Source organism: Dipodomys spectabilis, unplaced genomic scaffold (assembly GCF_019054845.1).
Source record: "Dipodomys spectabilis isolate Male_0828 unplaced genomic scaffold, ASM1905484v1 ptg000045l, whole genome shotgun sequence".
NCBI classification, from domain to species: Eukaryota; Metazoa; Chordata; class Mammalia; order Rodentia; family Heteromyidae; genus Dipodomys; species Dipodomys spectabilis.
Window position 1 is genome coordinate 253,270 of NW_024870722.1, and position 14,655 is coordinate 267,924.

Consider the following 14,655-nt stretch of genomic DNA (forward strand, 5'->3'; position numbering starts at 1 on the left):
AGTACACCGCAGCACCACCCACCAGGACTGGAGTCCCCTGGGATGTGAAATCCCACTTACTCCCTATTTTTACACTCACAAGTCCATTTCTGAACTAGGTCAGAACTCTATAAGCCATCATTATGTCTTCCCGGGATGACCTTCAGTAGCTCCCTAACTGCATTCCTGCTTCCAAGGCCTGTCCTCAGGCAACCTTTCCTTCCTTCCTTCCTTTCCTTTCCTTCCTTTCCTTCCCTTCCCTTCTTCCTTCCCTTCCTTCCTTCCTTCCCTTCCTTCCTCCCTCCCTCCCTCCCTCCCTTCCTTCCTTCCTTCCTTCCCTTCCTTCCTCCCTCCCTTCCTCCCTTCCTTTCCTTCCTTCCTTCCTGCCTTCCTTCCTCCCTTCCCTTCCTCCCTTCCTCCCTTCCTTCCTTCCCTCCCTCCCTTCCTCCCTCCCTTCCTTCCTTCCTTCCTTCCCTTCCTTCCTCCCTCCCTTCCTCCCTTCCTTTCCTTCCTTCCTTCCTGCCTTCCTTCCTCCCTTCCCTTCCTCCCTTCCTTCCTTCCTTCCTTCCCTCCCTCCCTCCCTTCCTTCCTTCCTTCCTTCCCTCCCTCCCTCCCTTCCTTCCTTCCTTCCTTCCTTCCTTCCTTCCTTCCTCCCTTCCTTCCTTCCTTCCTCCCTTCCCTTCCTTCCTTCCTTCCTTACTCCTTTCTTTCCTTCCTTCCTTCCTTCCTTTTCCTTCCCACCCCTCCCTCCCTTCTTTTGGTTTTTTCCTCCTATACTCCGATTTTTGTTGTTGTAGAATTGTTCTTTTTTTTTTTGCCTTTACACTTTAATCTTATGTTTTCAAGGCAAACTAGCCTCAGTCTCGCCATCTTCCTGCCCCAACTTCTGCAGCTGTGAGATCACAAACGTGTATCACTACACACAGTTTCATCTTTTTTTTTTCCTTTGCCAATGATTTTATTCACAGGAGGGGGCCCCAACTAGATTTCTAGAGCTTATATGTACTTAAGTTGCCTAAAAGATGGACAGAAAAAATATGCCATGTATCAGCGACTTGTATCTAGACCAGCCAGTCTCATCTGCCTTACCCATCCATCCCAGACATGCTGGTGGGGAGTGATGACTGTGGCTGGCAGCCAGGAAGCTCAGCTGCCTCTGAGAGGTGCATCTTCATATACGCCCAGAGGCCTTTCCTGGGCATCTAGAATGTGGTGACTGCATCCATACTGATACAAAAGAGATCACCTCTCCTCTCACTGGACTCAGAATAGTCACACAGACAGACAGTGCTTTTAAAATTGATTCTCTTTCGGAGCTAATGGAATCCAAAGACTTCTTATTTGTATTTACAGGACAAAACTCTATTGTAAGCACATCATAAACTCTTTCATGGTCTGGATCTTTTCCTTCACACTCCAGCTCTACACACTCAGTTGTCTGTTAGATACATTGACTCAGATGTTGAATGGGCTCAGATGCAGCTTTAATTCTCTACACCCCAGTCCTCTCCCATTCCTAGAACAACCATGTCAAGAACTCAGAAGTCCATATTGACTCATCATTGTGTGCTATCACTGAGGCTCATCTATCAGCAAACCCTATGGGTTCTACTACCAAAATTATGTGTTCTTTGTATCTGCTACTACCTCTGCTTCCTCCAGCGCGGAACAAAATATCACCCTCTCCCATTCAGATATGATTGTGCAATGATTGTTCACCAAGTCTCTTTGTCTGAGTCTCTAGCATGCTCTGCCCAGCAGCCAAAATGATCTTGTAACATGCATCACTTCATTAAGTAAATAACACACACACACACACACACACACACACACACACACACACACACACACATTTTTTTTTTTTGGGTCCAGTCGTGGGGCCTGAACTCTGGGCCTGGGCACTGTCCCTCAGCTCTTCAGCTCAAGGCTAGCGCTCTACCACTTGAGCCACAACGCCACTTCCAGCTTTTTTCCTTTTTTGCTTATGTGGTGCTGAGGAATCGAACCCAGGGCCTCAGGCATGCAAGGCAAGTGCTCTACCACTGAGCCACCTTCCCAGCCCCACACATACATATTAAAAGTAACAATTTTTCCGGGTGCTGGTGGCTTGTGTCTGTAATCCTATCTACTCAGGAGGCTGAGGTCTGAGGGTCGAGGTTCAAAGCCAACTCGAGAAGCAAAATCCATGAGATTCTAATCTCTAATTAACCACAAAAAGCTGGAAGTGGAGGGCTGGGAAGGTGGCTCTCTGGTAGAGCGCTTGCCTTGCATGCATGAGGCCCTGGGTTCGATTCCTCAGCACCACATAAGAAAAAAGAAAAAAGCCAGAAGTGGTGCTGTGGCTCAAGTGGTAGAGCACTGGCCTTGAGCTGAAGAGCTGAGGGACAGTGCCCAGGCCCAGAGTTCAGGCCCCATGACAGGACCCCCAAAAAAGCTGGAGGTGGAGCTGTGGCTCAAGTGGCAGAGCACTAGTCTTGAGCACAAAAGCTCAGGGACAATGCCCAGGCCCAGAGTTCACATGCCAGGACTAGCACAACAACAGCGGTAGCAGTAAGAACAACAAAATCCCCTACAAAATTCATTTTTGTTTTTATAAAAAATGGTAATGGAGTGCAGAATTGTCTCCATAAAATGTAACATTCATTACATGCATAGCTCTGAGTAGGGAAGGGGGTGGATAATACTTTGGGGAATATTTATCATCTTTGTTATTTTGGATGCTCTGTATTTCTTTAGATTTCTAGTGGCAGAGGCCTTAAGTCCAATTAGTCCTTGGCAACTGGCACAGCCACCAAAGAGCCCTGTGGTTATACTTTTGATGTCACTGGTTCTTGTATCAGAGCCTGGCCCATCTATGCACATTTTATTCTATCTACTCACCTGGAAGGTATCTTGATTGCTTCAAATAGTACTGTTTAGCTGTAGAAGCAGTTGATAATTCAGCATCTGATGTTAGGGCAATAGCAGAAGATTTGCTCTTGGTTTCCCCAGTCAAGTAGCTGGAGCCTGAGGGTACAGACTCCGGAAGCCTTGGGAGAGGAGGTAAGGTAGCAATTACAGCACTAAAATGGCAAGTTCCTCCTTACCCTCTGTGGTGTTTCAGACCACTCAATGTGACGCCATTGGAATCCCTTGCTGAGAGGAATTCTGAATTCCATCTCCCTACACCCCCGTTAGGCCAGATACAGAATTACTACTAATACCAGACAGTATTCTGCACGGTGCAGAATGTGCTGCCCTGTTCCCCAGTACACGGAACACATGTGTGGAGAGGCGGGCCCTTCCTTAGTGTGGGGTGGTGCCAGCAGGGGGTGTCACCCGTGTCTCCCTCAGCCTGGTTCCTGTGTGGGAATTGAGGATTTCACCTTCCAGGCTTAGCTCTACCTCATTCCTAAGGCCATCCTAACAATGCAACTGAGTGAGGCAGTCATCTCTATCAGAAGATGGGCTGCAGTTTTGTGTTTTGTGTGTGTGTGTGTTTTTTTTTTTTACTCCTCAGTACTCTAGGCGTTGTAAACAACTGCGCATCTCCCTGTCACCATCCTCTTTCTTTGCAGGGGCCTGGATGGAACATCCAACCCCCATTGCCTGGAAAAGTTCACAGTTACTCCCTGCAAATTCATACTACCATATCCACTCCCACTCACCAAGTCCACGCCCTGGAAAATGAACACTGCCCTATTGGGCCATAGACTCACCATTTCTTGCTAGTTTAATCACATATAGAAGCTTTTACCCATTCCCTTAACTTACTCTTTGTTTGGTGGGGCTGGGGATTGAACTCAGGACTGTTCATGCTCTAACGCTGAGCTTTCCCTCTAGCTTAGCAGCCTTAGTAGAACTTGTATGGCTCCTTGAAGCTGTTTCATTGTTAGTGTTTAATACACAACTATTTGAAACTCTAGCTCCCACTGCTGAATATCTGATAGGCTGAAGGTAGGCTGAAGATACACTGCATCAGATCTCTGCTTAGTGCCAACTACCTATTTGGCAACTGTCTACTGATGATAAACGTACACATAAATGTCAATATCGTATCTTGCTTGTGTCCACCTATTAAAGATAACTATTATGCTGTTACTTGCTCAAGTCTGTAATACTAACTTCTTGGGGGCTGAGTATTGGAGGATCGTGGTTTGAGTCCTGCCTGGGCACAAAGAAGTTTGCAAGACTCCCTCTTGACCAGTGGTTGGACACAGTGGGACATGCCTGACCTCCCAGCTATAGGGAAGCATAAATAGGAGGACTGCAGTCTAGGCAGGCACAGAGATGACAGGTGAATGCCGCATTACTCAGCCACTGTGCGGCCTGTAGAGCTGGGATAACAGGAGTGCACCACTATGCCCAGACATGGGTTGAACTGAACTTTTCTGCCTGGGCAGGCCCCAAACTGTGATCTCTTTGGACTTTGACTCACAAGTAGTTAAGATTACAGGCTTGAGCTACTGAGCCTGGCCAGTCTCTATCTTAAAATGTAAATAAAATACAAATGATAAACAACATAAACGTTGAATAGAAAACCTTTCCTTAACTGTGGGAGCGCATGTGCGCGCGCGCACGCACACACACACACACACACACACCCTTACTTATCCTTTGCTGTGAGAGTCAGGATTCTAATTTTTTCAGAGTTATCCATAAAGGTTTTAGGCTGCATCGGAGAAAATATTAGTTCTCTTTGTCTTTTAAGGTCTACAGTCATTATAATTAGTGACTGGTCCAATCCATTTCCCCCAGGAATGAGAACGCTTACCGAAACGGAGAATCTTTCCTCCTCTTTTCCTTGACAACAGTCATGCTTGGCTTTTTGGAGTGGGAGGCTCCGTAGTCCCAGTCCTCTAGGTCCTCCCAGCTATCACAAGACTTGAGGACAGTCTGACCCCAACGCCGCCTGCCATTTTTGTGACCCAGTGTGCCAGCTGGCTTCTGCAGTGGAAAGCAGACATCATCATCTTCCAACATTTCCTAGAGGCCTTTGGTGCATGACATTGGCTGACGCTGAGAGCCCCAGTTCTCCCGCGACAATTGACAACAAAGACATATTCTGAGACATGGCAGCCTTGGGTGGTTGTGTCATTGTTCTAGATGGTCCTACTACTTACTACACAGGGTTCTACGTGAGCCTACGGCTCCTAGGCTACAAAGCTGCGCAGCACAATAGGGTACTGAGTCCTGAGTGTACCTAAATATATCCAAACAGAGAAAGGTACAGAAAAGGGCTAGGCTGAAGGTCTAGTAGAGCAAACCAGGTGCCCCCACCCTCTCCAAAAAATAAAAAAAAGATGAGGAAGAAAACCAAAAGACAAGGTACAAGCCAGGTGCCAGCAGATCACACTTGTAATCCTAGCTACTCAGAAGGCTGAGATCTGAGGATGGAGATTTGAAGCCATCCCGGGAAGATAAATCCATGAGACTCATATTCCAATTCATCAGCAAAAAGTTAGAGGTGCATGTGTGGCTCAAATGGTAGAGCACTGGCCTTGAGAGGAAAAAGCTGAGCTAGAACAAGAAGCCCTAGTATTGGCACGAAAACAAATAAGCAAGCAAGCAAGCAAACAAATGACCAGGTATAGTAAATGTAGTCTAAAATATAAAAATGGTATAGTGTCCAGGGTGTTGACTGTGAGTTGGGGGGAGGTGGTGGTCAGAGGGCTGGAAGTTGCTCTGACTGAGTGGGTGAGAGAATTAAAAAAAAAAAAAAAAAAAGGCACTCAGAAATGTCCAGTGACAGAATCCTTAACCCAGTGTGAGCTGTGTTGGCATCAGGGTGGGTTAGTGGTTCTGTAACTCAGAGAATGCAAGCTAGCTCCAAGTACGTAGTGGCAACCCAACAAATCCTAGGTCCCTTCCTTTCCCTTACTGTGCATTGACGTTGCGGGAGTTCCTGAGATTTTATATGAAAATAACCAAACAAACTTCCCTGTGTCCCAATGTGACCTGAATCAAAAATTGTACATTTTAAGGGCTGGAAGCATGGCTCCAGCGGTAGAACATGTGCCAGCAAGAACAAGTTCCTAAGTTCAAAGCTCAGTATAAAGAAGGGGAAGGAAGAAAAGAAGGGAGGGAGGAAGGGAGGGAAGGAGAGAAGGAGAAATGTAACCCCGTGTGGCATGTGCAGACAGACACGGGGCCACAGAGTACTGGAGTGGCTCCCCCTGCTCTATACTCCCGCCCGCACTACTTGCCTCTGGTCCTGGCAGCCTCATTCTCAGTGGGAAGCAGCGGGGTGAGGGGCCTCACAGCAAATGAGGTAGAGCCTGTGCAGAAGCTGGGGGTCTTTCCCCTAGAAAGAGGCTAGGTAATGCAAGGGCGATTGCCAAATAGCTACAAGGCTGCCTTTCTGGGAGAGAAAGCTTTTTATTAAAAGCTACAAAAAGAAAGCTGGATATGGCAGTTCCTACCTAGAATCCCAGCTATGAAGGAGGCATAGGTAGAAGGATCACAGTCCGAGGCTGGCCCTTGGGTGAAAGTGAGACCCTGACTGAAAAAATAGCTAAAATATAAAGGCCTGTGGTGTGGTAGGACTTCCAGCCTAGCAAGCATGCGGTGCTCAGTTCAGACCCTAGTAACACACACACACACACACAGAGCTACTGGAAACAAAATTCTACCTCCATATAAGGAAGAATTTTCTAATATTCAGAACTTTCCACCAACTATCCCAGAGGTAGTTTTAAAATAATGGAGACAATTATGCATTCACTCAGCAACTATGTATTTAGAGAACTCGGGACTCTGGGGCTATGTTGAGACTATTCCTGACCACGTGGAGTTTGCTTCCTAGGGGGAAGGGCCAGAAGATCAACCATAAACTCAATGCTCAGTAATTAACAGTAGGTTAGAAGGTGCCTTGGGAGAGGGTGGGGTGGCAGGGGTGACTTGGGGAAGATTACGTCAGCGTGTGTAAGGTGGATTTCACGCCCAAGGTGCTACAGGGCAGACACATTTGTCGGTGGTCATCCCAAGAGAGGACACCAGCAATCACCTGGCACCTCATGAGCTTCCAGAATTGAACAGGAAGAGGACTTACCACCCTGCCTCTCACTTAAAAAACACAAAAATCTGTTCACATCCACTTGAAATTCCTGTTAAAATCCTTAGGATTTGGGATTGGTTTTGAGGATTCCGTTTCTCTTGAATTCTTTTAGAAATTAATGGGGACTGGAGGGATGGTTTTTCATTCTGCAAGTCTCCCTATTTGGCTGTCCTACCTCCACCACAGTACTCTTGTCAGAAACGCCCAAGACCCAATCCCCCCAACCCTCCCCCTTCCTGTCCTCCCCCCTTCCCCCAATCCCCAACCCCCCAATCACCGGCCACACGGCAGGTACTCACTGCAGCCACATTTGGGATGATACTTGGAAACAGTGTCAAGGATGGCTTCTGCTGGCTGGGCTGCTTCGAGGGCTGCTGGACCCCCGTGGTCTGGGGCGGCTGGATGGACTGCAGGGGTTGGTGGCTGTGTTTTGGCTGAGGCTGCCCCACAGTGGGCTCCGCTCCTCCAGGCCGAGCCTTAGGCTCTGCTTCTGCTGGAGATGGCTTGGTTTCCAGCAGCTGCTTGCTTACAGTCTGTCTGGATTCCAGGTGATGCGAAGAGGGACCAAGTACCTGACCGACTTGAAAGTACGGGTGCTTCAGAGCCTGTGAAAGCATGGAAGGTTTTACAGGATGGTGGCTTAGCTCGTCTCCATGTCTCGGGCTTTCAAACTTGGTACCGATTGTCCATCATTACAATGGATATTGATCCCAGGGCCTCACCTGTCCCTACCCCAACAGGGGACTCCTTCTCCCCCTCCCCCCGGGAGGGGGAGGGTAATTAGGATCCCTGCAAGAAGTACCTTGCTGCTACCCTGAAACCAAAAGAAAAACTCATCTCCCAGGATAAAGACCATCTATAAATCTACACTGCGTATCTTTTCGCTGTTGTTTGATCTTTTCTATAAATTGTAACACTACTCTCAGCCACAGGGAGAAACATTAAGCATTTCATTGTTGGGCTGACTGCAGTGGCTCATGTCTGTAATCCCAACTACTGGGGAGGATTGAGGTTCCAAGGCTACCAGGGCAAGACAGTCTGTGAGACCCCATAGGAACCAACAAGCTGGATGTGGCAGAGCACCTAGTTACTTGGGAGGCTGTAGGTAAGAGAATCACAAAACCATGGCTAGTCTGAAGGAAAACCCGGAGGCACATGTGAAAAATAACGAAAGCAAAAGGGGCTGGGGCCTGGCCTAGGCAGAACAGCATCTTCAAAGCCCTGAGTTTAAACCACAGTATCTCTAAAACAATTTTTTTGGTCGAAACTGGCAAAAATTTCAATATACAAATTACTTATTCAAATACTCCTGCACTAATGCTTCTTGGTTTTTTTTTTCCCAGATGACCATTGGAGACATTTCTATAAATCAAAATTTTAAAAATCAAGGTATTGCATATGGAATTTACATTTAGATGATAAAAATACAATAAAAGTTATTATCCTTCTCTCCCTTTTTCTTTTTGGCAGAAGTGGGATTTGAATTCTAGACCTCACACTTAGTAGGCAGGGGCTCGGCTACTTGAGCCATTCCTCTAGCCCCAAGGCATGGTATTTCTCTTTTCTTTTCCTTTCTTTTCTCTCTCTCTCTCTCTCTTTCTTTTTTGTTTTTGTTTTCTATGTTGGTCCTGAGGCTTGAACTCAGGGCTAGGAGCTGTCCCTGGGCTTTTTTGCTAAGGGTTGTATCACTTGGAGCCAGAAGCTCCACTTTGGCCTTTTGTGGAGATTAAGAGACTTCTGGACTTTCCTGCCTAGGCTGGCTTCAAACCTTGATTCTCAAATCTCAGCCTCCTGAGTAGCTAGGATTACAGACATGAGCCATCAATGGCATTTAAAGACCTAGAAACTTGCCCTAGTCACAAAGCAACAAAGGGCAGGTGTTGCAATGTTGCCCTCTTGTGGACGCTGGAGAAGGAACGTCTTCAGTCCAGTCTTCTGGACACAGTGAACAGGAATCCCACCCTTAACCAAAGGAGAACTCAGAAAAGCCTTCTGTGTGTCTTAACTTTTCCTCATCACAACTGCCAAACCCCAGAATCATCATTAGAGAGTGATCCCATTCAGTCAAACCTTGTTTTCCTTCTCTTTTTCCCCTCCTTTCTGGCTGTCCCTCCTTCCCCTTCTTTCCTCTCTTCTCTCCCTTCCTTTTCTTCCTTTCTTCTTTCCTTCCTTCTGTCCTTCCTTTCTTTATGGGTCTTATGGATGTATAAGGCCTTCCCCATACTTGAACAAGTGCTTGAAACACTAAATCATTGCCATAGCCAGTCTCGGAATTTTCTCAAAGATCTTACATATACCAAAAGTCAACTGATCACATGCAATGGATATCTTGGGGTTTTAGGGCTTCATCCCCTTGGGGGAAACTAATGGAACACGCACTGTCTTTGGAAATGAAAACATCCTTGTATTGGGAAAACCTGAAAATTGAAAGAGCCCACAACATGCCAGGGAAATGTGTCCTACCTGGCTTGCCGTCGGTCGTTTCTTTGGGTCCCAATTCAACATTTCGGTCATCAGCTGAATGGCTTCATTACTGGCATTGGGAATGAGGGTCTTCAGGTTGATGGGGGCACACTGGGGAAAGCGGAAGTTCATGGAGGATGCCAGCTGGTACCCTTCGGGCCAGTCACTCTGTGTAGGCAGAACAAGGAGAAACGTGATTTAGGCATCAACTCTGAAATGCAAGAATAACACAGACATCATTCAGGTGGGGGGATTTTTCATGTTGACTCAAATGCAAAAATAAAATTCCATGCTCTATGTACTATCGGGTTCCACAACCCATACAGAAAGAAGACTTAACCGAGACTTGGCACACCACAAGAAATCACGTTTATAAATTTCAATGTGTTAAGCTCTTGTCTGTTTTTGAATCTTGATGATGACAACTTTGAATGAATAAGAACAAATCAGTCTCACTGCATGTTATATACCAAATCCAGTGTTAAAATCATATGTAGCTGAGATGATAATTATGTTAAAACATAACATCTCTATTTGGTTATCTAATGTTAGAGACAAGGCATATGCTACTTAATTAAGACATAATTATAGAGAGTTAAAACTACTTACTAAACACATCTCAAAAAGTAAGATACTGCTTGAAAGTTAATATTAATCGAAAAATGCACTGTTCAAGAAACCAAGTTTCTGGCTGGGTGTGGTGGCTCATGCCTCTCTAATCCCAGTTCCTCAGGAGATGGAGGTTGGGAGGATTGACCATGGAAGAAGTTGGTGAGACTGCACCTCAATAAAGAAGCCAGTCGTGGTGGTGCACACCTGTGATCCCAGTTATATAAGAGGCAAAATGCTGTCTTAGGCTGGCCCCAGGCACAAACACAATACTCTATCTGAAAAAATAACTAAAACAAAAAGGGCTGGGCATGTGGTTAAAGTGGTAGGGTGCCTGTCTAGCAAGCAAAAGTTGCTGAGTTCAAACCCTAGTACCACAAGAAACCAAAATATCCATGCAGGACAGACACAAGGGGTCGAGAGATGAGAAAGTCCAGGCCCCTGCGGTTAATGAATTGATGCCAATGGACACATGCAGAGCAAGCAACCTCCGAACTATGTGGTTAGCGCTGGCCATTAATGCAAAGTGACTCTCCAAATGGAATTTTTTTCTTGTTTTTGTTTTTGTGCCAGTAGTGGGGCTTAGACTCATAGCTTCATGCTCACTCAAGGCTGGTGCTTTTCCACCTGAGCCATGGCTCTACTTCCTGCTTTTTGCTGGTTATTCAGAGGTTATCTAGAGATAAGAGTCTCCTGGATTTTTCTATCTAGGCTGGCTTTGAAACATGATCCTCAGATCTCAGCTTCCTGAATAGCTTGGATTATAGGCCACTAGTTCCTAGCTCTCTTAAGTTCTTAACAAAGATGGGTCCTTTCTTCTTCAGTCTGGTGTGATTCTGGCATCTTAAAATCCTTTTCCTGGGCACCAGTGGGTTATGCCTGCAATCCTAGCTACTCAGAAGGCTGAGATCTAAGGATCCTGGTTTGAAGCCAACTTGGGAAGGAAAGTCTATGAGACTCTTATCTCCAGTTAGTCACATAAAAAGCCAGAAATGGTTCTTTGACTCAAGTGGTAAAATGCTAGCCTTGAGCAAAAGGAGCCCAGCAACAGTGCCCAGATCCAGAGTTCAAGCCCCAGGACTGACAATAAAAAAAAGGAAGAAAAAAAGAAAAAAAGATAAATCCTTTTCCTTCCTCAATAAGCAACTAAAGATAAAAACCGTTAAATTAGAAAGCAATTTGAAAATGCATGTATCAGACAACAGTCATAAATAATCAAAGCTTGTAAAATGGAAAGCCAAGAGGCAACTTAGAAATAAAAGTGATAGCAAGTGGGGTACATGAGTACTTACTTTCTTAGGAGTCCCTAAAACTTGGCAAATTTTGAAGATTTCGTCCACCTCACTTGTCCCTGGGAAAAGAGGTCGGAATGTATACAGTTCCGCCATGATGCTTCCGACGGCCCACACGTCTATGGGGGAGCTGTACACTGAAGATCTTAGCAGGACTTCAGGAGCACGATACCTGGGGAACAGAAAACCAAACAGAAGCTGCTCTGAGTGAGATTTCTCAGGCAGGTGGGTATAGGGCTCTGCTCTGGTCATGGGTCCTATTCAAGGTACAGACAGTGCCTTCTGTATACCAGGCATTTGTACAACAGGCTGCACACAGCCACCAACAATTCGTGGTGTTGGTTACAACTACAGATGGGATGTCCAGGTTGTCTGAAACTGGAGTTCACATGAATGATAGGGAAATAAGCATGCTTAGATTATTAAGGAAGAAAATGGGTACCAGACATAAAACATCAAACAACCACTCACTATACTGGAGTAGTGGATGCTTTCCCTTTTTATCAGTTTGAAAGTGTTCATACCATTAATCCACTCCTCTCTGTGGACAATAATGGCTCCGGCTCTGTGTATGTGTATGTGTATGTGTGTGTGTGCATGCCCATGTGCTCCAGTCCTGGGGCTTGAACTCAGGGCCTGGGTGCCATCACTGAGTTTCTTTTGCTCTAGTTTGGCACTCTATCACTTAAGCTACAGCTCCACTTCTGGTGCGCTCTCTCTCTCTCTCTCTTTCTCTCTCTGTGATTAATTGGAGATAAGAATCTCATCTCACAGACTTTCCTGCCTGGGCTGGTTTTGAACCTCAATCTTCAGATCTTAGCCTCCTGAATAACTAAGATGACAAATATGAGCCATTGGCATCCAGCAGGTTTTTTTTTTTTAGCTTGTTCATTTGTATGTTTGCTGTCATATAAGCAGCGGGAAGCAGAAATGTTTCTTTTCTGTTTTCAGCTGTGTACTCAGTGCCTAAAATCATCTATGGGACATACTTGGGTATGGAATCACATTGGTTGCATGCATGGATGAGATCCTTTCTCTGTCTCTTAGTTCACGGATTGGAATAGTTACTGACCAATTCTTCCCCCCTCACTAAAGTATCAAATTCATTTCTCTATTTTGCTTTAAATGACCACAGTGGAACCTACAGAAAGACAGTGAATGCATTCATCAGAGGAAAATATCAACAGAATCTCAGTCCTCAGAGGAGCTGATACATTACCATCTGGTAGATACGTAATCAGTATATGGTGGCTGTGATCTTAATTCTCTTGCAAGTCCAAAATCAGCGATTTTCACAAGTTCTGGACCCATGCAAAGCAAGTTTTCTGGTTTCATGTCCCTGTGAAAAAAACCTGGCAAGACAGAGGACAATCAGAATCAGTCATCTTGTTGAAACAGTTTTATTTGGTTCGTAAATGACAATCGAGTCTCCCTACTGTGATAGAAACTCAGTGTTAAGCAAATCACACTTCTCTTCTAAGCAGGGACTGGACTGGAGCCTGCTTTCACAATGATCTGGCAAGCAAGTTCACATACCATGCAAGAACACTAAAACAGCCACTCATCTGAGGAGCCTTTTTTACTGTGACTCAAGCAGGTCTGGGTACAATGACGAACCTGGCATACCATGACTATCTCCACACATTCCTACAAGTGCTACTATGTAGGAGACCAGGGGTTGAGGTCCAGAGAAAAGGGGCTTGCCAAGAAGCACTTCCCAGTCAGTTTAATGTCAGTGTGGTGGGCCTTTCTACTGTTCTGCCATACTGTGACTTAACACAAAATTCCTGGAGTAGAACTGTTTGTTTATTGTAAAGGACATTAGACAAAAATGGAACTCTATACTCTATGGTGTATATATACTATATATTTATAATATATACTATATATATTATACAGTACATTATATCATATATACTATATATTATATACATATATACACATATACAATATATGTATAATAGCATACACACCATACTATGTATATTATATATGCATATAGTACATATAGCATACATATATAGTATATATGTGCCATATTATATTATATATAATATATACTATATATGTATCGGTATGGTATATATGCATATATACTATACTCCTTATATACTATATACATATATATGTACATAGCTATACATATAGTGTGTAGCTTTCCATATGTATAGTACATGTATATATTTTATTAGCAATATTGGGATTTACACTCGTGGTCTCATGCTTGCTAAGCAGGTGTTCTACTACTTGAACCATACACCCCGTCACTACCAATCCACCTTTTTTTTCTGTTATTATTTCCAGTAGTGTCTCTTGTTGTTGCCTGCGGATGCCTTTAGATCTTGGTGTTCCTACATGTGGCCTCCATGTAGCTCGGACAACAGGTGTGTACCACCACACCACCATGCCTGCCTTATTGACTGCTAACTTTTTGTTCTGGCTGGCTTCAAACCTCTATCCTCCCCATCTCCTTCTCCCAAGTAGCTAGGATTAACTAATTTCTTCATTTAAATTTATCTTATGTTAGTAGTTCAGTTCTGGGGCATATTTTATAGTAGCTAGGTAAGGTGAGAGTAAAACCAGACAGCAAACCTCTAAACGGCTGAGTACATTGTATACTTAAAAGAAACCAGACATCTGTTACCTTGAAAAAATAGTTCAGTTTCCACCCACAGCTATGTCATTGAACAGCCCAACAATTATGATGCTTATTTATGATGCTTATAGTACCAATTCAATATATAGAACAAATGGATACCAAGGCTAATGAGCAACCCACAGAAAATGAGGCAGCAAATCCAGAGGAAAGAAAAGTAGACACACCCCTGAAATTCAGACTTGAAGTGGGGCTTCTCCTCAGGGTGATTTTTATTTTTTGCCAGTTCTGGGGCTTGAACTCAGGGTCTGGGCACTGTCCCTGAGCTTCTTTTGCTCAAGGCTAGTGATCTACCACTTGAGCCACAGCGCCACTTCCAGCTTTTTCTGCTTATGTGGTACTGAGAAATTGAACCCAGGGCTAAATGCATGCTAGGCAAGCACTCTATGACTAAGCCACATTCCCAGCCTTAGCCAGTTTTAAAGTCCTAATTCCTCCTTTAATTGTGCCAGTTGGAAGATAATCACAGCATGAGTAAACCCAGACAAACATTAAGTTATCATGTTCGGCAATTTAAAATGGGCTGAGGAGCAATGATCTTTATTTCTATATATTCCTGGCCTTTACCAATTGTTTCTAGCCTATTGTAAATGACTTTTGAATTAAAAAGACACCAGTAA

The 14,655-nt window shown here is 44.7% G+C and overlaps 1 protein-coding gene across 1 annotated transcript in view; it reads right to left on the reverse strand.

The window, feature by feature from the left end:
• Positions 1-14,655, reverse strand: part of Mak (male germ cell associated kinase) — a 46,295-nt gene that overhangs the window by 14,323 nt on the left and 17,317 nt on the right. Inside the window, exons 6-11 of the mRNA XM_042678546.1 lie at positions 12,599-12,731; positions 11,380-11,551; positions 9,479-9,646; positions 7,315-7,620; positions 4,733-4,905; positions 2,860-3,008 (exon numbers count right to left, since the gene is read on the reverse strand). Coding sequence (XP_042534480.1) covers positions 2,860-3,008; positions 4,733-4,905; positions 7,315-7,620; positions 9,479-9,646; positions 11,380-11,551; positions 12,599-12,731 — 1,101 coding nt within the window. The remainder of the gene's footprint in view (positions 1-2,859; positions 3,009-4,732; positions 4,906-7,314; positions 7,621-9,478; positions 9,647-11,379; positions 11,552-12,598; positions 12,732-14,655) is intronic.